The sequence below is a fragment of the Sciurus carolinensis genome, chromosome 2 (genome assembly GCF_902686445.1).
Source record: "Sciurus carolinensis chromosome 2, mSciCar1.2, whole genome shotgun sequence".
NCBI lineage: Eukaryota > Metazoa > Chordata > Mammalia > Rodentia > Sciuridae > Sciurus > Sciurus carolinensis.
Genome location: NC_062214.1, coordinates 152,605,107 through 152,631,752, shown reverse-complemented (window position 1 = coordinate 152,631,752; position 26,646 = coordinate 152,605,107). Strand labels below are relative to the sequence as shown.

General features: G+C 40.2%; 1 protein-coding gene across 2 annotated transcripts in view; it reads right to left on the bottom strand.

Moving 5' to 3' along the window:
* Window positions 1-2,981: 2,981 nt before the first annotated feature.
* Gng2 (G protein subunit gamma 2) overlaps window positions 2,982-26,646 on the bottom strand; it is a 109,514-nt gene continuing 85,849 nt past the window's right edge. For both annotated transcript variants that reach the window (XM_047540534.1, XM_047540533.1), the window contains 2 exons: window positions 20,230-20,345; window positions 2,982-6,251 (listed from right to left, as the gene is read on the bottom strand). In XM_047540534.1, coding sequence (XP_047396490.1) covers window positions 6,123-6,251; window positions 20,230-20,316 — 216 coding nt within the window. In that variant the 5' untranslated portion in view covers window positions 20,317-20,345 and the 3' untranslated portion in view covers window positions 2,982-6,122. The remainder of the gene's footprint in view (window positions 6,252-20,229; window positions 20,346-26,646) is intronic.

Below are 26,646 nucleotides of genomic sequence, written 5' to 3'. Positions count from 1 at the left end.
ACGGGACATTTTAATGGTGGCTAGGTCAGCTGAGGAACCAAATTTTTAATTTTGTGGAAATCTAGTTAATTTATATCAAATTAAATGATTGCTGCAGACACAGTAAAGGGCAATTACTGATGGTGCACTTAGTGGGTAGTAGAAGGACCTTTCTCTGGGGCTAAACTTAAGCGATCTCGGACAGCAATGTTTGTGTGGGCTAGGGGCCACAAGATCTCACTCCCGGGTTAGGGAGTGGTGGTATCACTGAGGCCAAGAAACTGCTGGATTAAGAGAACTTTCACGTTGCCATGTGGGGACACGGTGCTGGAGCAGGTGGGGGAGGAGGCTACAACCTCCACTCACCTTTGCTCCACTGTTCTGTGCACAGCGACTGCGGTCATCAAAAGGGGGAAAGCTTAATTCTCAGCTGCCTGAGACAGGAGGACAATTAAAGGGAAGCCTACCTAATTGGTATTCCCTATTCTCTACAAGGTTATAGTTTACCCGAGAGACCAAATTCTTATGCAATGGGCCATTTACACCCAAATGACCTTCTATGACTGGTAATCCACCTCAACTCTCCCTTCAGCTTCCTAGGGCATGGAATTTATTACTTTGGTCACTGACAATTTACTTGTATGCGTCTTCCATTAAACTACAAGCTCTATGAAAGAGGCATCGTGTTGTCTGCCCTCACACAATGCCTCAATCACAGGAAAGTTTGGAGGTGATAATAAGGGCAACAGGAGTTGAGAGAGGAAAGTGATAAGTATTCCCTGGAATCATTCATAGACAACAAAAGATTCAATCCAAGGAAGGCTGAGCTACTCAAGGAGTTGTGTAATAACATTCCAGAGGGGTTAACCTCACACACAAAAGGGCGGAGGTAGGTATATTCACAGGGCTGTGAGGGAGACAGAAGAACCAGAAGAGACAGTGGAGAAAAAGAAGAGGACTAGCAGAGTGGGACCTGACTCTCAGGGGCCTTGAGAGGTAGGGGCTCAGGTAGGGGCTTTTGCCAGTGTTGTTGTGATCTTCTTTTCAATGGTTGGTAAACTGGTGAATGTAAGCCTGGAGCTGCTGACAGTACCCTGAGGGGAAGCTCTGAGAAGTAAACCAGCACAGAGGGAATCAGAGTCAAGGGACAGAGGGACCTCTGAAGACATCAGCTGAGCACCTGGATCCAGATGGGCCTGAAGTAGGTTCTATTTCTGGGCTCTTCAGGCATCAGGCATTTGCAGTGAGGTTCCTGTGTCTGGCAACCTAGGAAGTCCTGATGAGTGAATGAACACTGGGCACGCGGGGTGGCTGAGAGTGCAGGAGATGAGAGTCAAGAGTGGCCTCACCAACTGGTGAGGCAGGAATTGACGAGAGGCAATGAGAGTCTGAACCAAGGGCTGGGGGACTAGAGAGGGAAGGAGACGAGTCAAAACACGAGATGGGAGAATTTGTATTTTCCTCCCTTCAAAGGTTAGTGGAAGCGATTCTTTAGCTCCTCTTTTTCATGATCTGTTTTACTTGCTCACTTTAATTTGGGTTTAACTTTGTGAGACAAGTGAATCAGACATTCTTGTCCCTATTTTATAGCATGGAGAGATGAGAGATGAAAGCACTTGCCTGAGGTTACAGGCGGACTTGGGCCTAATTCTGATTACGGAGCTCATGCCAAATGTGCTCTGGCTTGGATACAGTATAAGCTGAGGTCACCGGGTGCCATCATTCTGCACCTTAGGGTAGAGCTGCATGTCCTCCCTCAGCTTCTCTTATTGACCTGAAGAAATAGTAGGAGTTCTCACTGAGGAAAGGCCCGGGCGCCCATGGCCCCCTTCATTAAAATAAATTCTGCCTGAGTCTCCTGATTCTAAATAGAAGAAAATGTAGATTTGGGGCAGAACCGAAGGGAAAGGGATTTCCCTTGGCAAATTATTTGCAATTTGTGGATTGGAACTGACCCAGCTCCAATTCCCTCTGTCATTGTGAGTGCTGTCTAAAATGTGACCAGCTTATTAAAGAATAAGAGCTGGAGGCAGTCCTCCCACAGGGGCTCCATGAAACAGGAGCAGAGTTAAAACCCACCGGCATCCTCCTCACAGTGTCTCAGGTGCAGGGCTGACTTCTTACCCACAGTTATGTGTTCACTCCCAGGAAGTCACTCACTGCACTGTGGGGGAAAAGAGCGAGCATGTTTACTATCTGTTTGTGCCTTTTTTGTAAGTTATTATGAAAAGCTAGTTGTCCTAAGTACTTAAAGTAGGGGTCCCCAGACCCCGAATATGCAACAGAATGTATATTAAGAGTCATTGCCAGATATTCTGAATTAGTGGTGGTAGTGGTGGAGGGTCCAGGTTCTGCTTTTTAAAGAAGCATCCCAGGTGATTCTAAAGCAGTTGGTCTGTGGACCACTGTCTAAGAAACCATGATGTCCACGGAGCACTCTGCCAAGGGGCCCCTTCATCCATAAGGATGCTGCTGTTGCTGGCACAGGACCTAGGAGCTTCAGTGTTTCTTTCTTTACTAATGGGGTCTATTACTTGCTGGCATTATTTGAGGGACATTTGGAAGACTTTCTGGACCAAGGACCTTCCAGGAGCTGTTGCTAGAGTCTGAAGGATTTATCTTCTCCATTTAATTAATGGGCAGCTTACAGAGTACAGCACTTTCTGTGCAAAAAAAAAAAAAAAAAAAGGGTGGGGGAAGATACCTACTTTGGCATACCCACAGATCAAGTGTACATCCAGCTCATCTGTCTGAGTCCTGGGCTCTCTCCCGTTTCTTTGTTCCCACTGGCTTCTATCAAAGATGTAGAAACCAGGAAGAAAGGCTTTTAAGGAGCTTCAGGTGAGTTTTCACTTCTTTAGGACCTCTATTAACAAAGAAGGCAAATCAAAGGGTTCCTATTTCCTTATCTGCCTATATCATCATTTCCTTTTCAAATTAGCCAGGAATTGATAGGGAAGATAGTCCACAGGTCTTCACAATGAAATTGACTCCAAATGAAATGAATCTGAAAATTCCATTTATTAAAACAAATACATTGTCAATGTGGGATGAAAATGTGCACATCACATTCAGGTTTTCCTGCTTTAACATTTCTGTATTTTCCTCTCTTTGAAAGACAGATTCTATAGATCTTATATAGGATAAATGTGAACAATCCTTGGGCTGTGAAACAGTAATGTATATGTAACAATCCACCATTGCCAGGAACAGCTAGAAGCAAATATTATATGAACAAATAAAATCCTTCTAAGACAGCATGCTTGATTTTCTCAGAATTCCTTACGTGAATATGAGTGTATGGAGAAATGGTTTTTATTGTTTAAATTTTTTCTTGGTAGGCAATCTCTTTCCAACATTATTAGCAAAATCAGACTCAGATCAAACCATTTGTTTTAAATCTTTTGATTTAAATTAAATAGTACTTTGTTGCAAATAAAATATCAAAATTTAAGCTGGAGTTATTATTAAGAATGATGTAAGATTGTTTTTTTTCCCTTTTATAGAGTTTGTATTCTAAATATGAGGTCTATTGGTAGTATTTATGAACTAATTCCATGGCAGATTTCATTGTTATCCAGGTAGATGAAAATTAGGGCCTTAAATAATTAAGCTGAATTTTCCTATTATCCTTAAGATAAAATTATGCTGGTGAAAATGATTGTTGAATTTCTAAAGAAATTAACTTCTTTAGAGACTTACGTAATCAAAAAACCATTTTCCTGTTAATAAATACAAATACCAATAAACCAAAACTCATATAAAGATTCTGGTATTATAACTATGTAAAGACATGAAATTATGAAAAAGCCAAGACATTTTCCTTGAACTTAATTTCAGATGCTCTGTGTATTTTCTGCCTTCTCTCTCCTTTTATAGGCACAGTCACGTATAGTTTGGAACCTCCTTAACTTTTAATTGCCAGATCTGGGCTAAGGTGCTTCCTAGAAATTTTAATTCCATTTTATTTGCTTCAAGATCTAAATTTACATGAAAATAACAAGAGTCCTTTTTAGAGAAAGAACTGGTATGGATTGTAGAAATGATCTGGGCCTTCTAACGATGCTTCCAGCACTCCCAAAGAGTGCTTTGCTCCGTTATTTTCACATAACTACATCTTCAGTTCACATTTTAGCTTGCTTTAAAAGTGTGATCCAGTTTCAACTGATTCCAAAGTATTACTAAGCTCATTGTATAATACTGTAGTTCAGTAAACACTCTGCCAGATTTTTTTCACCTCTCAATCTTCATTGGAATCCCACTGACTGTAACAAAACCCCAAGATCTGATCAGAAGTTTCCAGTTACAGAAATAGGTTCATTCATTTCGTGAATATTTCAGTATCCTCTTCTTTCCCATCCCAGGCATAAGCTTTAATTGGACATTTTAATTCTTTCACTAGCATGCCCAGAAAGGAGCTAGGGAAAATATTTACCAAGTCTGTTTCAATCCTTGGTGTGGTATTTTTATCTTCTTTTTCTCCCTCTTAGTAATTTTCTTTTCTTTTTTTTCTTAAATGGGAGAATGATGAGGAAAGAGAGGAGAATAGTTGATTTGGAATTAATGGTCTTTTGGGACTTAGAAGCAAACAAGATGTAAGAGAGGCCCTTTCTGGCTGGGAATGACACAGAAAAAAAGTGACAGAAGCTTCCAGGGTCTATCATTACTGATGGAGCTACAGCAGCAATGAAAAATCACTCCCAATACCTTATCTTGCAAAGAGGGAGCTTTAGGTGCAAGGAAGTTGCAAATGAAGACTTGGAGACTTTGACAAACAAGGTAGAGGACAAAAACAAAGGTTTCTTTGAAATTTTAGTGGGTGAATATTGAAAACCACCACAGTGGATAAAAAGAGCCAGACCTTTCCTGGTGGAGCCAGCTCTGGGGACCATGCCTGCCACACAGAGTGGGCTTTAGGGTCCTTCTCCCTGGTGGGAAAGGCTGGTGTTTTGAGAAAGGGTCACCTTCTCTGGAACTGTGGGATTACTTCTGATACTTTAACAAAGGAGGGTCATGGATTTCTTGTTACATGTGCAGAAAGCATTCTTTCTGGAATTTCTGTAATTCAGGAAAAGAGGAAACTTGCTCACACTCTATAGCAAAAGCACCCTCCAACTCATAGTGAATCCCTCACGCTGCTTCTTGGGGTACCTGTGCTGCCCTGGATCCTGGATAAAACAAAACGCTTTGGATTCTGAAAAATATATTAAAGAGGCGCTTATTCCACTGTTCACTAGGAGGTATTTTAGGCATGGCTAAGGCTCTGAAGTAATGTCAATTTTCAGAAGACTGAGGTTTCTCCTCCTCAGCATCTTCTCTCTCTCTATCTTGCATTTCTTTTCCTAGCTTTATAGTAAAACAACAAAACTTCTGAATGGATGTAACAGGGACGTTTTCATGCAATATTACTCAAAAATTGTCACAAAGATAAGAAAGCACCAGTCACAACACATGGTTTACTTGCAGAATCAAAGCTATCATGTACAAATATTAGGAATAGTGATAAGAGAACACAGACAACCGGCTTTTTGTTGTTATTACCATGAGAATATACCACGGGGAACATCTCCCTGGACATTTTGGGTGCTCATTCTTGGAGTTCAGTCTTACAGACAAGTCCAGCCTTATCTCCATACTACTCTAAGGGGAGGGGGTGCGTGGAGGAGAGAAGGAAAACAGAAAAAGAAAGGCACAAAGACTAAACATCAATGCCATTAAACCGAACTGCGGCTACACTGAACAACTCGGTTTATCAAAGGGAATTCTAATGACAATATTCATTCCGAGAAGGTCATACACATCTTAGCTTAGTACAGCTGTCTGTTTTAATGTTTATATATTTTTTTAAATATGAAGCAGAAACATAACATCTTGGGGGAGGATAGCAGAAAAGAAGTGACACCGATTTTATTTTTATACATCCCCCTCCTCCAGGCAGGTCTGCAGAATCAGATCTCTTAAGTCAGGATCGGCTTTCACTCTCATAAAGGGGACCAGTTCATTAAACATGCACAGCCTGGAGTTTCCAGGATGGTTCTCCTCCCTCTCCTTAAATGCCGTGGACAAGAAAGTTGCCCACTTTGCTAGAAACTCTACGGCAATGTCCCAGGAGCCCCGAGGCTCTTTAGCCTCCTCGTGGAGACTTAAAGGATGGCACAGAAGAACTTCTTCTCCCGAAATGGATTTTCTGAGGCCGGGACAGGTGTCAGCAGGGGATCTTCCTTGGCATGTGCCTCACAGTAGGCCATCAAGTCTGCGGCTGCCTTGGAGACCTGTAGGGAAGACAGAAATAACCAGAGCTGTAGATAGGCAGGGACTCCAGGGCAGTCTGGGGCATTTAAGGCCCAGCTCTGGGGTCTGATGGCTTGGCTCCAATCCTCACTCCACCACCGTGTGAAAGTGAAGCAGTCAACCTCCATAGGCTCTATTTCCTCATCTGCAGAGAAGGGAGTCAGTGATGTTGACTGCACAGGATTGCTGTGAATAGATACTGGGGCTAGGGTTAGGTGAGTGAGTCACTTAGGGCCCAAAAGTGAAGGAGGCAATCATTGTCTGAGTCACGCTGGTATCAACCCTGCACTGGTCCAGCTCTGAGAGGGTGGGTTGGCTTCAATTGTATATCCAAGATACCTCGTGTCACCCTAGTCCCATCCCTGGTTGCAAGGGTTAAATGAGATAATCCATACAGATCATTTAATAAGCTTTCTACACAAGCTTGCACTTGTTATCTTTCTGTAGCTGTGCTGCTCTGCTTCAGAAATTGTTCTGGGGATGCTGTTGATGCCCCTCTTTAACCAACACACCAGAAGGCATATAAGCGTATGCATGAATCATCTATACACACAAACAGAAGGTTCTATGGTACAGGAGCATAAATACATACTGCAATATTATACCTATGACTCCAGCCAAGCATTGTACCTTTGAGGGATGCCTCATTGTGCCTTTGAGGGATGACTGTCCCTGATTTGGGTAATGCAGCTCTTTCTCACACTTCTTCAGCTCACTGTGAGGAGTTGTCTGTAGTACCTTCCTTTAGCAGTGGGAAATTTTTACAAATTAAGGAGGTGGATTTAATTTTGAGAAACTAACATATTAGGGGGTGAATTAGATGATCAACCCGAAAAATGCCATGTGGGGTCAAGAGAGAGTCAATTTCTTTATGACATAATACTCTTGCCCTGAACATTACTCCAAAAGACTTTTCCACATGAGAGTAACACCACTGTTCTTCTATGAGTCTTCCAAAGCTACTTCTTGAAAGCATAATCCTCTGCAAGAATTAGATAGATATATTATTGCTAAAAATATTCACTGTCCCCCTGCAATAGGTGGGGTACACAAATCCCCACAATGATCTCAGTTGGCCATGTCACACATGACTTGCTCTAGCCAATGATATGTGAACAGAATTGCCATAGAAGTATTTGGGGCAGAAGCCTCAGAAGTCCACGCATAAATTTGCCATGACTTTTTTCTTCTGCCACTTTGTCCAGCTGAAACAATTATGAGGAAAGCCCTTCATTGATTCAGAGGTTTCAGGAGTGGCATAGTGGCCACACCCTTGATTTGTTCCTGGCCCAGGGCTAAGTTGATTAGACCTCTCATGGCTTAAAGGAATAGTCAGTTTTACCATTTCCTGGTTGAGAGGGAAAATCAGTTTCATCTTCTCATCCTATAAATCCTTGAAGTTTTGGACTTTCTGTTCCCATTGTCACAGAAAGCCACAAAGGTACTATTCTAGTTAGAAGCTGCTCCATATACCAGGTTTCCTAATAAATGTGACATGGTGGGAAATAGCATCAGAACTGATTTTATAAGATCTCATAGTAGGTCTATAATAATAACCTGCCTTATTCGGGACATTGGGTTAAATCTTCTCCATTGATATGAGGTAGGACTGAGAAGTATATCTTTGCTATTGTAAACTACAGTGCATGGGGAGAGGGGACTTTTCTTAACTACCAAGAAATTAGTCTACCTCATTGACGCAAAGAGGCATAGGTATTGTTATGTGTATTAGTTTCCTCTGACTGTCTCAATAGATCATCACAAACTGGGTGATTTAAAACAAACAAACATGGCCTTGGGGAGATAGCTCAGTTGGTAGAGTGCTTGCCTTGCAAGCATGAGGCCCTGGGTTCGATCCCCAGCACCGCAAAAAAAAAAAAAAAAAAAAAAAAATTTGATTCTCTCACAGTACTAGAAATTCAATGTTTGAAACCAAGGTGTCAGTAGGGCTGGTCTCTATCAGAGACTCTGCAGGAGAATCTGTTCCAGGCCTCTCTCTTAGTGCCTAGTTGCCAGCAACACTTGATGTCCTTGCCTTGTAGCTTTGTCACATCAGTCTCTGTCTCAATCTTCACTTGGTCTTTGCTCCTGGGCTCCTCTGTCTGTACCTGTTATTCTCTTTTCTGTCCAAATTTCCCATCTCACCAGTCATTGCATCAGGGTCCACCCTAATCTGGTGTGACCACCCTCTTAACTTGATTACATCTACAAATATCCTATTTTCAAATAAGGTCACATCCTAAGATTCTGGGTGGGCACAAATTTGAGGGGAAACTCTTCAACCTAGTACAATATATTGGTGCAACAATTATGCTTACTCTTTAGTAGAAATAACAGCACTTATAAAAATTTTTATTGTCTTTTGTTTTAGAAATTGAGTTAAATTTTCTCTTTTGATCTCACAACAATTCTGAAGGAATTATCCACCTTTTATAGATGAAAAATTGAGTTTAGCAGATTACACAAGTTGTTCAATGGCATACAGCAAAACACATGTCAGAAAAAGAACCTAAACACTGATATTTTGCTTTAAGCTACAACTATCTGCATATAAACTACTATGCAGTTATAGTTGTTGCAGACATCTCAAATGTGTGACTCGTTCCAAAGGTTGAAACTGAAATTCTTTATGCACCTTTATGAGATGCTACCAGAGCAAAATGAAAGGAAATAGTCTGTTCTTTTGTGAGTTCCCGTGAATGAAAGCAAAGGTCAGACTTTCAGACTTTCAGACTGAATCATGACCACTTTTTTCCCCATGTCTTAGCAATCAATAGTCATTATTGTACCACATAGGAGCTTAGCTGTTAAGCAGCAGAGACTGTAAAATAGTAATTTTGAAAACTCTCTTGCTGAGGAGAGATCCAGCGCTGTCTATTCCTACTCATTTGTAGCATTCACATGCAAAGATGTGAATTTTTGAAATCCCTTTTCATGACACAGAAAACACTATACGTGCCAAATAAGTAACTTAGAGTCATTCATCTCTTATATTTGAACAATTGATTCTGAATGGTTTTCTCCTCAAAATATGTTTTATCTTGTTTCCTCGACTAGATTGCAATCTGTGGATAATGGTCCAAGACAATGTCAGAATCCTACTTGTAATTGGAATAATTACTAATATTGGTAGCCCTTGCTATTTGTCGGAACTGTGCAAACCACTTCACATACAGTATCCTATTTAATCTGTACAACATTATGAAAATATGATCATCTTGAATATGTAAAGCTGAGATATCATCAAGTCAGTGCTTGTCCAGGTCTTAGCTCAGGAGTAGCAGTTGTGAGTCTCAGAGTTCCTGACTTCATCTTTATGAACACTCCTTTCTAATCTGGGACTACTATTCTTATATTTTATCTTACAAAATATTCACAGCAATATTTTGCCTAATAGATCTTTTGCTTTCTACCTATTGCTGCTAACATTGTGCATACAGTCATCTTTTATATTCCTGGGCCTAGACCTTCCATAGAGATTTCCCCAAAACCCTAGAAAATCTCCCTTTTCTGTCCTGTTGACTCTTCCTCCAAGAATACCTCAAATCTGATCCCTCACTGTCACCTCTATTGCAATTCCCTAGTTCAAGCCTCCATCTTCTTTCTCCACGATTTCTGAAATAACCTCTTAAATAAAAAGTGATTAACCTGGGTCCCCCAAGGGGTCCATGGATAGAATTCTAAAAGAACCACTGCAGTCAAGTAATAAAAGTTAATAACACTAGTAAGTGCCTATTTGAAATCACATCCCACTGATAAAATACTCTGAATACCCATTGGTTCTTTATTAATACTAAAGCTTTGTTGCCTGAATTTAATTATAGAGAAATATCACATAAACCCAAACCAAGTAACATTTTACAAAATAAATGGACTATAATCTTTAAAAGTATTGGAGTCATGATACTTCATGAAAGCCAAGGAAGTCTAAGGGACTGTCAAGACAGGACAACTAAATATAACACATGATTCTGAACTGAGTCCTTTTGCTAACCAGGACAGTACTGGGAAGATTTGCAATAAATACTTAAATGGAGTCTTAGGATTAGAAGGTAGTAATGTATCAGTATTCATTTCCTGATTCTGATGACTGCATTATGATTATATAGAAAAATGATTTTACATTTTAGGAAAGGCACATGAAAGTTCTCAGAAAAGTTTCACAAATTCTCAAATGGTTCAGGGAAAATGAAATTCTTTGCACCATACTTGTGATTTTTCTGTAACTTAGAGATTATTTCCAAAAAAAAAAAAAAAAAAAAAAAAAAAAAAACCCCTAACTTTCCAAGAGAAAGGGCAAAGACAAATCAGGGACAGTGAATAGAGACAACTTTTTCACAGTTAGAAAGGCAAGCAGACAAATGAAACAGTTGATGGAAATAAGAGTGGGTAGGTCAAGACAAAAACTTTACTTAAGATGAAGCAATAATGCTATGTTTAATTGCTGATGTAAATGAGGAAGTAGAGAACCAAAAATGGATGCTGTGGATGAGCAAGGGGTGGACGTGGGAGGGCTGTAAAGTGTTGGAGCAGTTTCTTTGGTTCAGGAAACCCAGGCTCTGATGCACAGATGAAGGAATTCACTTTTGATCTCCCCAGATTGACAATTGTTGGAAACCAGTTATCCAGCGACTTTTCCAAACTAGAACCAGGGAGTAAGTGGTAGGGTACTCTAGGCAACCCCTAGAAAGGGCAGCAGACCATGATTGTGGGCTTTGAAAAAAATAAGAACCGACTGATACCTTGACAGCTTGGAGAAGTAGGTGTCAGTAAGGATAAAAACTGGACCTCCCCCAATTTAAATGGAATGTAAAGACACAGTCCCATTCATTACATCTGGAAATTGAGACATATTTTAAAAAGTGATGTCACAAAATGTGTCCAAGCCATCAAGCAAAGACATGAACACTGGGGAGTTTCCAAGGCCTGTGCACATGGGAAGTTAGGTGTGCGCAAGGGTACCAGTCATAAAAACACTCCTTCAGTTGGGGTGCCTGTTTCTGGAAACATCCAGGGTTCACTTGACTTTTATTTGATGCTTAAAAAGACTTCAAAGATTACACTGGATGGAGGCTTGAAATGCAAGTACATACAGAAAAGATAAACTGTTTTCTCCTGCTCTGTGCCCAAACCACTCTCACTCACCTGAGCATCATGCAGTTTAACTCAGTTCGACACTGTCTACTTGGAGGCAGAATCAGATCCTCCAGGATGAAAGTTCAGTCTCACACAGCAGTTCTCCTCCTCTCCTTTCAGTCACCTGCTGCAAACAGTAGGTCCCCAGCACACCCACAACTTCTGTCTCACTGGACTACAAATCAGAGGTTCCCATGAGTCCCTCCTGAGGTTTGCCACAGTGGCTCACAGAACCCAGGAAAACAGAGAACTTACTACTGCCAATTTACTACAAGGAATTTTTTTTTTTTTTTTTTTTTGCAGTGCTGGGGATTAAACCCAGGGCCTTGTGCATGCTAGGCAAGCACTCTATCAGCTGAGCTATATCCCCAGCCCCTACAAGGAATATTTTAAAGGAAATAAATGAAGAGTCAGATAAAGAGATACAGAGGACAAAGTCTGAAAGGGTCCCAAATGCAGGGGTTTCTATTCCCATGAAGTTGGGATACACCACCCTTCCAACATGTGGATGTGTTCATTAATCTGGAGGTTCTGAACCTTATACTTTTGGGGTTTTTATGGAAGATTCATCATGTAGGCATGAAACACTACTAACTGCATTTCTGGCCCCTCTCCCATCCATGGAGGACGTGGGGTGGGACCGAGAGTTCCCAACCTCTAACCATGGATTGGTCTTTCTGCTAACTAACTCCCATGCAGGAGTTTATCAAGAGTCACCTTATTAGAACAAAAGATTCTTTTATCACCCAGGAAATGACATAGGTCTTAGGAGCTCCATTTTAGGAACCAGGGTCAAAGACCAAATATTAAAGCAAAAGATTCCCCAGAATCTCTAACTAAAGGATTTTAGGAGCTCTGTGTCAGGAATCAGTGACAGATTTTATATATTTATTTACATATATAAATAAAATTTCACAGCAAATTATTACACATCAATAAATACCCCTGTCAAGGTCTGGCAATGTAGGTGAAAGCAAAAGAAACCGCTAAACATCTGGGAAGAGAGCACAGAATTTTCTAACTAGATATTGGGCTAACATTCAACGAAAAAAGTCTTTTACCCCAGTCAAAAGCTGCTGACGACTTTTTAAAAAAGATTTAATAGGAAACATTAACACATCTAGGTTAAGCAATAGTAAATGCAGAAGAAATCTCAAGATTCTTTGGTATACCTTGGAATTATACTGAAAAAAGTATAGGTGCTATGGAGAGCAAGATTCCTAATGTAGAGAATGGAGATCAGTAGATTGCCACAATGCCTGTATCACCATGATGCTTACTTCACCATGATGGCTGCATCACCATGATGCCTATACCACCATGACTACCTGCATCTCCATGATGCTTATATCACCATGACTACCTGCATCACCATGATGCCTGCATCACCATAACGGCTACATCACCATGGTGCCTATATCATCATGATGGCTGCATCACATGATGCCTATATCACCATGACTACCTGCATCACCATGATGCCTGCATTGCCATAATGGCTACATCACCATGATGCCTATATTACCATGACTACTTGTATCACCATGATGCCTGTATCACCATGATGCCTATATCACTATGACTACCTGCATCACCATGATGACTGTATCACCATGATGCCTATATCACCATGACTACCTGCATCACCATGATGGCTGCATCACCATGGTGCCTATATCACCATGACTACCTGCATCACCATGATGGCTGCGTCACCATGATGCCTATATCACCATGACTACCTGCATCACCATGATGCCTGCATTGCCATAATGGCTACATCACCATGATGCCTATATCACCATGACTGCCTGCATCACCATGATGGCTGCATCATTAGTAGCCAAAGATGAGTCTAAAGAACATTTCCACTCTGACTGTGAAGAATGCCCAGGGTCAAACTTTGATTGTGACACTAGAGAAAGTATAATTTCATGAATAAACATACTATTTTAATCTGTAACGTAATATGTGACTAATCTGTTATCCCCTCCTTGCTTCCTCCAAGGTGATACTAAACTAATGGTACATATCTACAGAATCCATGTAAAAAAGATAATAAAATAATTAATTTTCAAAACAAAAGTCATCAAAAACTTACATTATATTTAAATTATTCTATTGAATAAAAGAAAAAAGGCATTAATACTGTCATTTTAAAAGTTACATTTTTAAGAAGGAGATTCTGTCTTCCCTGAAAACTAGGATTTTCAGAAAAATTAATTTCCCAAGGATTTGCAATTACTGAGGTTTTACAGTATAAGTTGAATATCCATTATCCAAAATGTTTGGGACCAGCAGTGTTTTGAATTTTTGATTTTTGGAATATCCACATACACACAATAAATATCTTGAGTTGGGACCCAAGTCTAAACACAAAATTCGTTTGTTTCCAACATAACTTAACACATAGCCTGAAGGTAATTATATACAATATTTTTAGTAAGCCTGTGGATTTCATTTGTTTTGAGCTGAGTTTTGACTGAGTCCTGTTATATGAGGTCAGGTGTGGAATTTTCCACCTTTGGTGTCATGTTGGTACTCAAACAGCTTTTGCATTTTGGAACATTTTGGATTTTGGACTTTGAAGGTAGAAATGTGCAACATGTACTACTTGTATAGTTTTTAGGTACAATACAGAGGCTAAGTATGTACTTGGTGTTTAACAAATATTATTGTTAAAAATTATATCAACCCTCATATAACTGAAGTTTTATGCTGAATTATTCATATATACCACAATTCAAAAGTATTTTTCTTTATTTTAAGCAATTTAAATGTATTAGTACTGGCTAATACATTTGAACACATCCCTTTCCTCTGTAAGTTCTTTGGTATACTTGACTGATTTTATCTTCCTTGTAAATAGTCTCAACTGGTCTAAAAAGGAATTACATCCTAGTCTTCCTAAAATAATTAACATAAACATTTTAGGGAAGAGGTATTAAAACTTTCAGTTTGAATGCTGGAAAAATACTTACAAAGTCCCAGATCTAGGATTTTTATCCTCTAGTATCAATCACAATATTTATTTATTTATTTTTGCTACTGGGAATTGAACCCAGGGTTGCTCTACCACTGAGCTACATCCTCAGTCCTTTTTAAAATCATCTTTATTTTGAGACAGGGTCTCACTAAGGTTTTGAGGGCCTTGGTAAGTTGCTGAGGTTAGTCTCAAAGTTGTGATTCTCCTGCCTCACCATCCAGAGTCACTGGAATTACAGATGTACACAACTGCACCCAGTCCAAGCATGATATTTAACTGGCTCATTTCTTATTACTGCTTTCCCTGAAGTTCAATTCCAATATATTATAAGCCAATCATCAGAAAGGTGACTTAATCATTAGAAATGTTCCTAATTGGTTCACTCATTTATATATATTTGTCCCTTATAAAAATTTGTCTGTCAAATTGTTTTAAAAACTAGCTACTTTTGATTAATGACATGAAACCTTCTTTAAGATAATCAATTATATGCTTCTTTTTTGTATTACATTTGAGTTCTCTATTACCACAGTTTTATTTATCTAATTATATTCATGCTTTGAAATTTCTGAATTCATAAATGAATTGGAAATGTCATGGGGAATATATGTTCCTGACATATATAATACATACATACATATGTCATATATACACATACATATGTATGACACTTTTATTACACAAACTTTAAACTATCTACTGAAATGAAAGTGTTCATTGAATACTTGTGCTCCCCAGCATCATGAAGGATGCAAAGTGATGACATGGTCTTTGACTTTAAAGACTATGCTCATCTAGTTGGAAAAATTTAATTGATGAAAGTGAAATTAATAAGTAAATTTGGTCAGAATTGAAAAAGGGATTCATGAACAAGTAGAGATGAAGTTGACCTCTCATTGAGGAATACTATTTGGATAGGTAAAATATAAGGGGAAGGGTTTTCCTAGTGAGGACCCAGAACAACCAGAGAAGTGGAAATTTATATAGCACATTGTTCCAAGAGTGAGGTGAATCAGTTGAAAAAGTCTACTGGAAATACATGGAGAGAAATGAGAAATACATTTGGAATTTTTATGTGGGGCCAATCATTTATGGTACACCCAACTGGTGTTATCATTTCACCCATGCTCCCTGGTCTTGACTTTCTTTTGCTCTTACATCAAATTTTATTTTCCTTTTCTTTCTTTTCTATTTTTTTTTTTGGGGGGTGGGGGAGGATTGAACCCAGGGGTGCTTTACCATTGAGTTACATCCCTATCCCTTTTTAAAATTTTTTTATTTTGAGACAGGTTCTCACTAAGTTGCTGAGGCTGGCCTTGAACTTGTGAGCCTCCTGAGTTACTAGGATTACAGGTGTGTGCTACAGCACCCAGCAAATTATTTTTCATAATACTAACAGTGACCTCTGTCAGACAGCATTTTTCCAGCTGACAATAGTTTCTGGCTCCTTTTCTATCTATTTGGATGGGTTAATTCCTTGGAGCCATGGTTATATAATGTGGTTCTATTCTAATGCCAGTTGATTGAAACCACAGATGTCTAATTCTTGCTAGAACAGAGATGCTACTCTACAACCATGGAACTGAGACTGAAAGGAATTAATTGAATCAATCTGTCTCTTTCTTCATAGAGCTGGAACTGAGAGTGCTACCCTGCAGCTATATGGCCATCCTGTGTATGCCATATCAACCAGGCAGCTGAGAAGTCCATTTTTCCAAGGAAATACATAGACAGAAGACACAGAAACAGAGACATGTGATGGAGAGCTCACAGTTCCCGGTGGCCTTTTTTTTCCCTTTCCCAGCTACATTTCCGCTTTTAGATTGAGGCACCCTGTGTTTTTTATAATCAATTCCCTCTTTCTGCTTAAGGTATCTTGGTTTAGGTTCCTGTTACTGCATGCCTAACAAGTCCTAATACTGTGATGAATGAAGACATTTGCTGAAGCCTTCCTCTTTCTGGTACATGTTCCGTTCAAAATGCTCTAAGGACAAGCTCTCTTTTATTTCATTGTTGCTCAATGTTAGTGTATTTTCATAAATCGAAGTGTCACAGTTCACAACCTCCCCCTCCCCCTTTCCTTGGTCCCCTCCTCATTTTCCTTTTATTTCTCTTTACTCTCTGTTCTTGAATGAAATGCTAGCAAAGAGAAAAGCTGAGAGTACTATCTGTATATGCCTGGGGCTTATGAACAGATAATGGTTTCATTAGTCTAAGTCTCCCAGGACCTGTGACACCAAGGGATAGGAAACCAGAAAACTTAAACAACAAAAATGTTATTCAGATCTGGTAGGGCTACTCTCTGCAGCCTGAGTTACTCTGCGGGACACCTGAGGGACAAGGCTACCCTGTGCTTAAGGAACCCTCAGCAGCTCCAGTATCTGCTATACCCTATCTCCTCTTTGTCACCAAGCTGCAGTAGGTTCTACCTGATGTACATAAAAGTACTGCTGTCCTTTATAGCTTGAAGGGGTCACCACTCTAACTGGAAAAAATCACAAGTCTGGCATCTTCAGAGAGAAACCCCTTCCTGACGGCAGCATCATGCTCAGAAGCCCTGAAGGGACTCCCAAAGGCAGATAACTAAGCCCTAAAACAGCTAGCTGACAACTGTGTCAACCCAACCACAGTTTTACCCAACAGCTAAACTAAAAGCATTCTGTCACTTCACCACAGCATGCAGCCTGGGCTCTGAGGTGCAGAACAAACGTTGAAATACAGGTCGCTGCTGTATTTCCAGCACATAGGGTCTAATGACGTCAAGGAGGGGCAGAGATCTGAGGGTGCAGATCACCTAGGAGGACAACCACTTGGTGCTCGGTGTATTAGGCTAATGCTCTATAATCTTTTAGTAGTGATTTATTTGTGTCTCTTCAAAGGGCAGACAGGACGTGGGGTTGGTTTCTTTCTGATGGTAATTATGCTTCCTGGACATTTTATTTGTGTTGATAACAGGTCTTATTCATATTTTTTATAAATCTTACTAGACCACAGATCTTTGAGGGCAAAAATCATGTTTGTTTGTTTTACATTTTTTTTTTTTAAATGGGGCTGGAGATGGAACCCAGGATCATGAGCGTGCTAGGCAAGTGCTCTATCACTGAGCTACATCCCCAAACCCAAGAATCATGTCTTATCCTTCTCAAGATCTCTAGAACCGAATACGTATTAGAAAACTTCCGATAAAATATTAGATAAATGAATGAATGAACAATCAGCAAAACTTTGTGAGGAGGGTCTAGGAAGGTTCTTTATTTTTTTGGTACCAGGGATGGAACTCAGGTGCCCTCAACCATTAAACTGTATCCCTAGTCCTTTTTTGTATTTTTTTAAATTTAAAGACAGGGTCTCACTGAGTTGCTTAGGGCCTCGCTAAGTTGCTGAGGCTTTGAACTTTCGATCCTCCTGCCTCAGCCTTAAGCCACGGGGGTTACAGGCGTGTGCCATTGCGCCTAGCTCTAGGAAAGCTTCTTAAAGGACCTGAAGATTGGTCTGATTCTTCAAGGAGTTAATGCAGTTAAGCATTAGTAAACTGAAAGGCAGAGAGGTGAAGGAGGAAGAATGTCCTAGACATTTGAAATTCCCATCAAGAAAATTAAAAGTGGTTTAATAAGACCTGTGGGTGACAGAAAGGGGATGAAGATGAAGTAGTGACAGGGGACCAGAGGAACCTCGTGACTCTGCTAAAGAATTTGAATTACATTATACAGGTGGTGATGGGGAATCATGGTAAGATTTTCAGTGGGAAAGGAACACAATGGGATTTTCTTTTGTAAAGTTTTCTCTGGTGGCAATGTGACAGGTAATTGATAGCAGGGATGGAGGTGGGTTGAGATGGGATTGTAGAGATCAGGTAGGAACCACTTGCAGTCAGTCAGTCATTCAGGAGAGGGATGATGAAGGTCTGACCTATCACTAAAAAAGTCTATTTCAGTTCTTCTCCTACTACTGTCAGTTTCCACCGCCCGTCAGCACATCACATCCTCCTTCAGGAACAGTGCCTGGGGATGCTGAGTGGAAACTGCAAATGTCAACCACAGTAGAGCTTCACGAACTTTTATCTTCACTGGGCAGCCCAAAAGGCAAAGTGGCATTTTCCAGAATGCCTGCAGGCAGAACCCTCCTTCCACTAAAATAACTGAATGTCCCTTTCCAATCCCACATCCTTGAGTCTCCTCACTTCTCTCAGCAGTTAGTATGCCCACTGGTCACTTTGTACTTTTCCAGGAAGGGAACAGAAAAGAAGAGGCCAGAAAGGAGGAAAAGCAGAAGGTGGCCAAGGAGCAAGGCAGAGGAAAGGACCCTTTATTTACCTCATTCAGGGATAGAGAAGAATTAAAGCAGCTGAAAGAAGAGCAGGAGCTGATTAAATCTTATGGTTCATTACCAGTAGTCAAATTTTACAAAGGAGGTTTGGGACAGATGGGAAAACGTCCCTGGATGTTTGCTCAGCTAATTTATGGAGAAAGATGAGCTTTCCTTTCACTCTCTAGGACATACCTGATGGGATCCAGAAGAACCAAACCCCTCCCCTGGGACAGTAATTTTCAACATTTGCTGTACATTATTATTTACCAAAAATGTTAAAAAAAAAAAAAAAAAAAAAAAAAAAGATACTGATGCCCGGATCATGTCCAAGAGATTTAAATCCAATTGGTTTAGGTATGGTTTTGGAATTGGTCCTTTTGTATAACTGTCTGGGTAACGAGAATATACAGATGGACTGAGAATCATGTGCTTTCACCCAGGGTCAGTAAACTTTGACATAGGCCAGAGGGTAAATATTTTAGGATCGGAATGTAGGATGAATTAAAAGGCATTTAGAAGAATGTTTTGGTTTTATTTTAGTACAGTAAGATACATGTCTGCATTCCATTTCATAAAACGTGTCTGGGGAAGTAAAATTGTGAGGATGGCCACAAATCCATCTGATCATCCCACTCTAGCTGTTTCACAATGACGTTGTGGGGCCAACTTCACACTCAAAATCTGGCAACCAAGGTTTTGGATTTAAAGTCTTGCTTCAACGTCAATTAGCCCTGATATATGGCAAAGCTGTCAGGTTAGGTTTCAGGAGCCAGCGAAAGAAAAAGAAGTAGACTATTAACTTTCATTAAAACTCTGTGTTGACAGGGCACAGTGATGCCCGCCTGTCATCCCAGCAACTCGGGAGATTTGAGGTAGGAGGAGAGCAAGTTCAAGGCCAGCCTTGACAACTTAGACCCTGTCTCAAAAATAAAGAATTAAAGGTCTGGGGATGTAGCTCAGTGGAAGAGAACCCCTGGCTTCCATCCCCAGTAGTAACACACATCAACCAACCAAACAAACAAACCAAAAATACCCACAACTTTGTTGTTTTATACCTAACAGGGTATAAAGAAGGAAAATTAAAAAAAACAAACAAACAAACCCTACAATGGTGAATAGAAGAGTTAGACATCAAAGAAAGAACCTAGAATCTGAATAAGGACAGAAAAAGTTAGAACCCAAATGAGAAGAGGAACTCTATAAGGTCAGGGAGGTGAACGAGTGGACCCACCTGTCTTATGACCCACTTCCCTGGCTAGAATTCGGCCATAAGCCTGTGTTTTGCTTTTTGTTTTGTTTTGTTTTTAATTTGACATGAAGCACCAGCTTTATTTTAGACTAATGTTTTATACTAGAGAAATCTAGAGAAGGCAAACATTAGAAAAAGGAACATTTGCCCAATCATGAAGTTTCTGTCCTATTGTTTCTGCTCTCATCTCTATCTGCGGAAGAGTAGTCAAATGACAGATGGCTGCAAACTATGCTCTTGTCATCAGGTCGATGAACTGTGGGGGTTAAGTCGTCCTCACCTTTATCCTGTCGATGTTGGCTTCCATCTTAAGCTGTTCTACCAGCTTCCTGGCTTGCGCTATGCTGGCGGTGTTGTTGCTGGCCATCGGAGTGCTGGACAGGTTGATCAGACAGTCTAGAAGGAAAAACAGAGAGGAAGATGATCAAGAATTCATTGAGCCACCAAATGTGCAAGCTCTTGGTCACTAGGGGATCTCAAAACAGTGGTCATAGCCAGGCCCAGCTCCTCCAGCTCTCTGCGTCCCTGTTAGTACTATGTCTGATTGGCAGGCAGACCAGAAGATGAGGTTTCATTTTTCAATTCTCCACCCACCTGACACACCTACCATCACTTCTTGGGTGGGTGGTTGGGGGGAGAATGTTCATCAAATTAGGTAGAATAAGATGTGCTGCCACAATAAAAAAAATAAGATATTCAAATTATCTTGATTTATAAGTTCAAAATGATAAGGTGTTGATGTGCATTATTATTGTGGCAGTTGCTGTAGTTTATCGGGTCCTAATATTGTCAGATTCTCGGGTCAGTGTGCTCAGAGGATGAGGAGGGAAAGAAGAGCAGAGGAATGGAGGGTAAATTATATTCCTTAGAACTCCAGACATGGTTTGCAATGTTTTCCCGATGGGCTCAAAACCCACTCTGCTGGTTAATGGTGACACTTCCATCTATTTGCTGCAGAGACTCTATGGCAGGCGGGCTGGCTTCTCAGTGGCACTTCACCCAGCATTGTTGTAAATAGCTGTTCCTCCCCACTCTGTGTGAAATACAGCTTGATTCATAACTATCTGCTTTTCTTACCATTCTTTAGGCGTGGAGGGACTGCCATTTTTAAATTGTTAAATACATCAATTAACCTATTGTTGCTTCTTCTAAATTAAGTACAGAACACTTTACTCTTTTTATAAATATGGAACGGAGCACCCATGTTTTGAGAGTGGAGTTCTGTGTGTGTGTGTGTGTGTGTGTGTGTGTGTGTGTGTGTGTTCATGAGAAGACTTCTCTGCTTTAGCTGTGTAGAGCTCCTCCTCTGGTGTGCCCTGCACCCTCTTCAAGACCTAGCCCAGTGTCCTTGGTCTTCTAACCCTTTCTACATCATCTCACTTTAATCCTGTTGTTCATCTGGAAAAGTCTCCTGTTTTCTTTTCAGTGACCATTTCCCTCACGTTCTGATTGGGTCTTGCTCCCTGTCAAGGTGCCCTATGCTATTTCAGGAACAACTGTGTCAATATGTCCCTCGAGGTCACTGATGCCCAATATTGAAGCAATATCTGGAAGCTTCAATTTAACTAGAGTGCGTGACCCAGGAAATGAGAAGAGTTAAACACTACTTCAGTCAACACTTGGCAAATCTTGTTACGAAGACATTATATTAAAAGGCTTGACCTTTGCTAGCTTTGGGGAATCTTTTTATTTAGGAAGGGAACAGGATCAGGTTACCATCTCACGAAGGAAAAGAAGACACATAGAAAACCTGGAGAAGAAAGAAAAACCCCAATACATTTTGTACATAGTTTTACATACCCACTAAAACCAAGAAACAATTTTTGTTTTAATATCCAAAAAAGAAAAAAAAAAGTGTAAAAGCCTAAAAATTGCTTCCTTTGGTACTTATTTCTTGACATATAATTCTTCAAGAAAGAAGAAGAAATTATATATAATTCTCTGTAAACACACAAGTATCTTCATAGAGAATGTTACTTTCTAATGAATACTGCAAAATAAGCCAAGCAACAGCATTTGCAGTACAAATTAGAAGATAATTAACTGTTCCCTTCACTCATTTTCAAAGAGTTTGGAGACAAAAACAAGTGAGAGGGAAGATTGAAGGGATTTTTGAAGCCACAAAGATCTCCAAACTCTACTTTCATACACTTGGAGATCAAGGGAGGGAGAAATGCATGTAAAAAAATAAACTATGATTTCATCAGCACGGTTAGGAACCCAGTCACCTCAGCCGTACAGCTAATAATTTGTCCAGTCCACAATCAAACAAACATCTAACAGTCAATCAAACTTACTAGCAGGGAGATGGAGCCGTGATTTACTCAGTGAAGGAGCCTATCCCTTCCATGTATCCAGAGTTGATGTCTGGACATGGTTCTCTGAGGCTAAAGTTTTTGATCAACTAGAATTCATTCATCACACGGATGCAGATAATCACAGGATAACCAAATCCTCATTGGACCTGGGGAATACTTGGGAGTCTGTCCAGATACTCTTTTGCCCTTGGATCTAAAGCAGATCACATGGTAACTTGTAGCAGAGACCACAATTTGCCTCCCATATCCCTTCCTTTCCTCTTCATTCATGACATTAAAACAACAACAACAACAACAACAACAAAAACAGAGATCACAAGAACCCTGAGTCTTAGCAGGTTATAATTTGCTGAAAGATGTTCTCCAGCCTCTCTTGCAAGTAGATGTTGTTATCTGATAAAATTTTGGTCAATGTGATAAAAGCAGAAGTGTCCTTGAAGGGGCTGGGGTTGAGCTCAGTGGTACAGCACTTGCCTAGCACATGTGAGGCCCTGAGTTTGACCCTTAGCAGCATATAATAAATAAAATAAAGGTATTGTGTCTGTCTACAACTATATAAAGAAATAAAAAAGAAGTGTCCTTGAAGGAAGGAGTTTATCCCTGTGTCTTCTGCCTTCCGCTGCTGACCATCTTGAGAACTCTAGGATGAGCAGAAAGGATCTGAGTCTTTAATGACTATGTGGAGACACCATGCCAGCTGTGCATTGGCCAGCTTTGACACAAGAGAGAAATAAGTGCCTATCTTGCATATACCACCATTAGTAAGAGAGATCTTCTGTCACTGGCCAACAGATATGCTATTAACTGATTAAATGCCCCATTATTTCCATTAGTGTATCTAGGAAAGTTGATGTCCTAATGTCTGGGAAAAACTGTGGGTGTTCTGAGACGACTGAGATGGAGAGAGTGTATTAGTTGTAATGCTGCTGCAACATACTATTACACTTTCAGAGGCTTAAATGATAGAGATCAGAACTCTGAAATGGGTGCCCTGAGGCTAAAATCCAGGTGTGGACAAGCAAGGCTGTGCTCCTTCTGTGGATTCATTTCTTAAGGGAGAATTTGCTTCTTATCTTTCTCTAGCTTCCAGAGGTTGCCAGCATTCCTTGGCTCATGGCCCCTTCCTTTCCCAAGCGTCTTCAAACCTGGCAAAAATGAGTTGAGTTCTCACATTACATCATTTCACTGAAGTCACATCTCCCTCTGACTCCTCTTCTGTTCCTTTTCCACTTTTAAGAGCACTTATAATGACATTGTGCCTATTCAGATAATCCAAGATAATGTCTCTCTTTAAGGTTAGCTGATTAGCAACCTTAATTCCATCTGCAGACCGAATTCCCCTTTTCCAGGTAACACAATGTATTTACAGGTTCAGGAACTGGGGCATGACCAACTCTGGAGCGGGGTGGTATTCTGCTTGCCATGAAAGGAGACCTGGGCAGGAGCAGGGAAGGGAAGTAGGGAGCAGGGGAGTTAAGGTGGGGAAAGAAGAGGGAAGGGGCAGGTGTTTAAAAATGCTGGAGGGAACACATTTAAAACCTAAATAGACTTAAAAGTTAAACACAGGCTTTGGGTTTCTAGTTTTAGGCAGATACATCCTGAATGTTCTTGTTTTACCATATGACCCAGACAAAGTCCTGTGCCAACTCTGGAATCACTTAGCACATTTCCCCCTCTTCACATCCAGCTGCATTTCCACAAAAGCAATGAAAAAAATCCCCCTCCTGAAGACGGGAAGCACTAGAGTTCTAGACCAGCGTTCTAAAGAAGGACTTAGTTTCTTAAAAAAATAACTATGGCGCTGGGTGAGAAGTAAGGATCAAGTAGCAAGGACCCTGGATCTACTTAGGCTTAGAGTCACCTGGTGGGGGATCTTCACCGACTGGAAGGTCAAAAGAGGAGCTTCAGACTGAAAACAGAGGGTGGGATCCACAGATGTAGGAGCAGGGCTGGAGGAGAGGAAATGCTGTGGGGGCTGGGGTGGGCGGAGGGATGGGCTGGAGGGGGCGCGGCGGGTCCAGCTCCCTTCTCTCACACCGACACGTCTGGGGGCTTCACTATCCCCACTCCAATTGTTTTTCTTTTTGTGATCCAGTCTCTTCCTTTTTCTTTCCAACTACTCGTATTATGGAATGGATGTCTACACATTCACTGAATTAATTCCCTTCCATGTTCTTAATACTTTCTCTTTTTCCCCTACATGGAACATCACTGAGTACTAGTAGCTGGTGGTTTTGATTGATCCTGATCTATACAGGGCCCTCAATAGGGCCCCACCCCAACTGTGCATTGCAACACTCATACTCAGAATACTGTGTTGCCGGAGTGGTGCTGGGGACCGTTGTAGGGGACTGCACCCAGGGCCTTGTGCTTGCAGGGCCAGCACTCTACCAGCTGAGCTATATCCCCAGCCCTGTTGCCAGATCTTTAAAGAACCAGGTCATCTTTTTCTGAAGTTCATTTCCTTGGAAGCTCTTCACTCACGTTGTGACTTAGGCAGAATCTGAAGGTCATAAAATGTTAAACCCACCATGTCCTAAAAGCAAGTGCCTTTGTAAATGTTATGAAAGACAACATATACGCAGCCATGTTCTCCAGCTATTTCCTGAAACACCATGTGATGTGCCTCTATTTCTAGCTTGTATGGACTTATTCGAACCCTGTAGAACAAAGTACTGCAAAACAACAAAAAGCCAAATTAAAAAAAAAAAAAAAAAAACTTAAAAAAACAGACAAACAAATACGATGTGAGAAAAGGAGGCCATTTCCATACCTAGCTGTGGTAAGAACAAGTTAGCCTGTCTTCTAAGCTTGAGGTATTTGGGCAGTGCACCCCAAGCACACACTATTTCTTTCTCTTACTCTCTCCCTCCCTCCCTCCTTCCTCTACATTACTGATTCTCTACATTACTGATTTTCCCCCCATTTTTTACTGTGTAAATACAGAGCAAATAAGTTATGATCATAATTTCCAAGTATATAGTTCATTGGTATTCAGGACATTTAAAGTGTTGTACAACTAGCATCCAACTCCAGAACTCTTTTTATCTTGCAAAACTGAAACTTGATTAAACAATATTTTCCCATTCTCCCCTCCTCCCAGCCTTTGACAACCACCATTCCACAGTCCGCATCTGATTCTGACTGCTTTAGTTACTTCATGTAAGAAGAATCACACACCATTTGTCTTTTTGTGACTGGCTTATTTAATTTAGCATAGTATCTTCAAGGTTCAGCAGTATGGTAACATATGTCAGAATATTCTTCCTTTTTAAGGTTGAATAATATTCTATTTTTTGTATAGATCACATATTTTATCCATTAATCTATTGATGGATACTTTTGTTGCTTCCACATTTTAGGTACTAGAAAATGCTTCTATGAATATGGGCGTACAAAGATCTCATTAATATCTGGTTTTCAATTCTTTTGGGTATGTATCCAAAAGTGAAATTGGTGGCTCATAGGGTTAACCTCTTTTTAATTTGTTTTCAGGAATCACCATACTATTTTCTGCTATGGGTTCTAATTTTTCCCCATCCTTCCAACACTTGCTATTTTCTGGCATTTTGATTGTTTGTTTTGTTTTCTTTGTTTGTCATCCTAGTGGGTATGATTTGTTATCTCACTGTCGTTTGGATTTGCACTTCCCTAATGATTGGTGATGTTGAACATTTTTTTCACATGCTTATTGGTCACTCACACATCATTTTGGTGAAATGTCTATTCAAGTTCATTTTCTTTTCTTGTTATTTTATTTATTTATTTATTTTTTGGTACCAGGGTACTTAACTTCTGAGCAACATCCCAGCTGGTTTTATATTTTATTTTGGGACAGGATCTCACTAAGTTGCTTAGGGCCTCATTAAGTTGCTGAGGCTGACTTCAAATCTGTGCTCGTCCAGCCTCAGTCTTCGAAAATGCTGGAATTACATGCGTGTTCCACCATGCCCAACTAATTTTCCATTTTGAACTGGGTTTTTATTGCTGTTTTTTTTTCCTTTTTAGATATATATGACAATAGAGTATATTTTGACATATTATACTTATTTGGAGTATAACTTATTCTAATTAGGATTCCATTCCTGTGGTTGTACACGATGTGGAGTTTCACTGGTTGTGTATTCATATATGAACATAGGAAATTTATGATTGATTTGTCCCACTATCTTTCCTATTCCTATCCCTTCTCCCTTCCCTGCACTCCTTTTTGTCAAATCCAATGAACTTTTATTCCCTTGCTCTTCCCCTTACTGTACATTAACATCCGTGTATCAGAGAGAACATTCAACCTTTAGTTTTTTGTGATTGGCTTATTTCACTTAGCGTAATAGTCTCCAGTTTCATCCATTTACCAGCATATGCTATTACTTCATTCT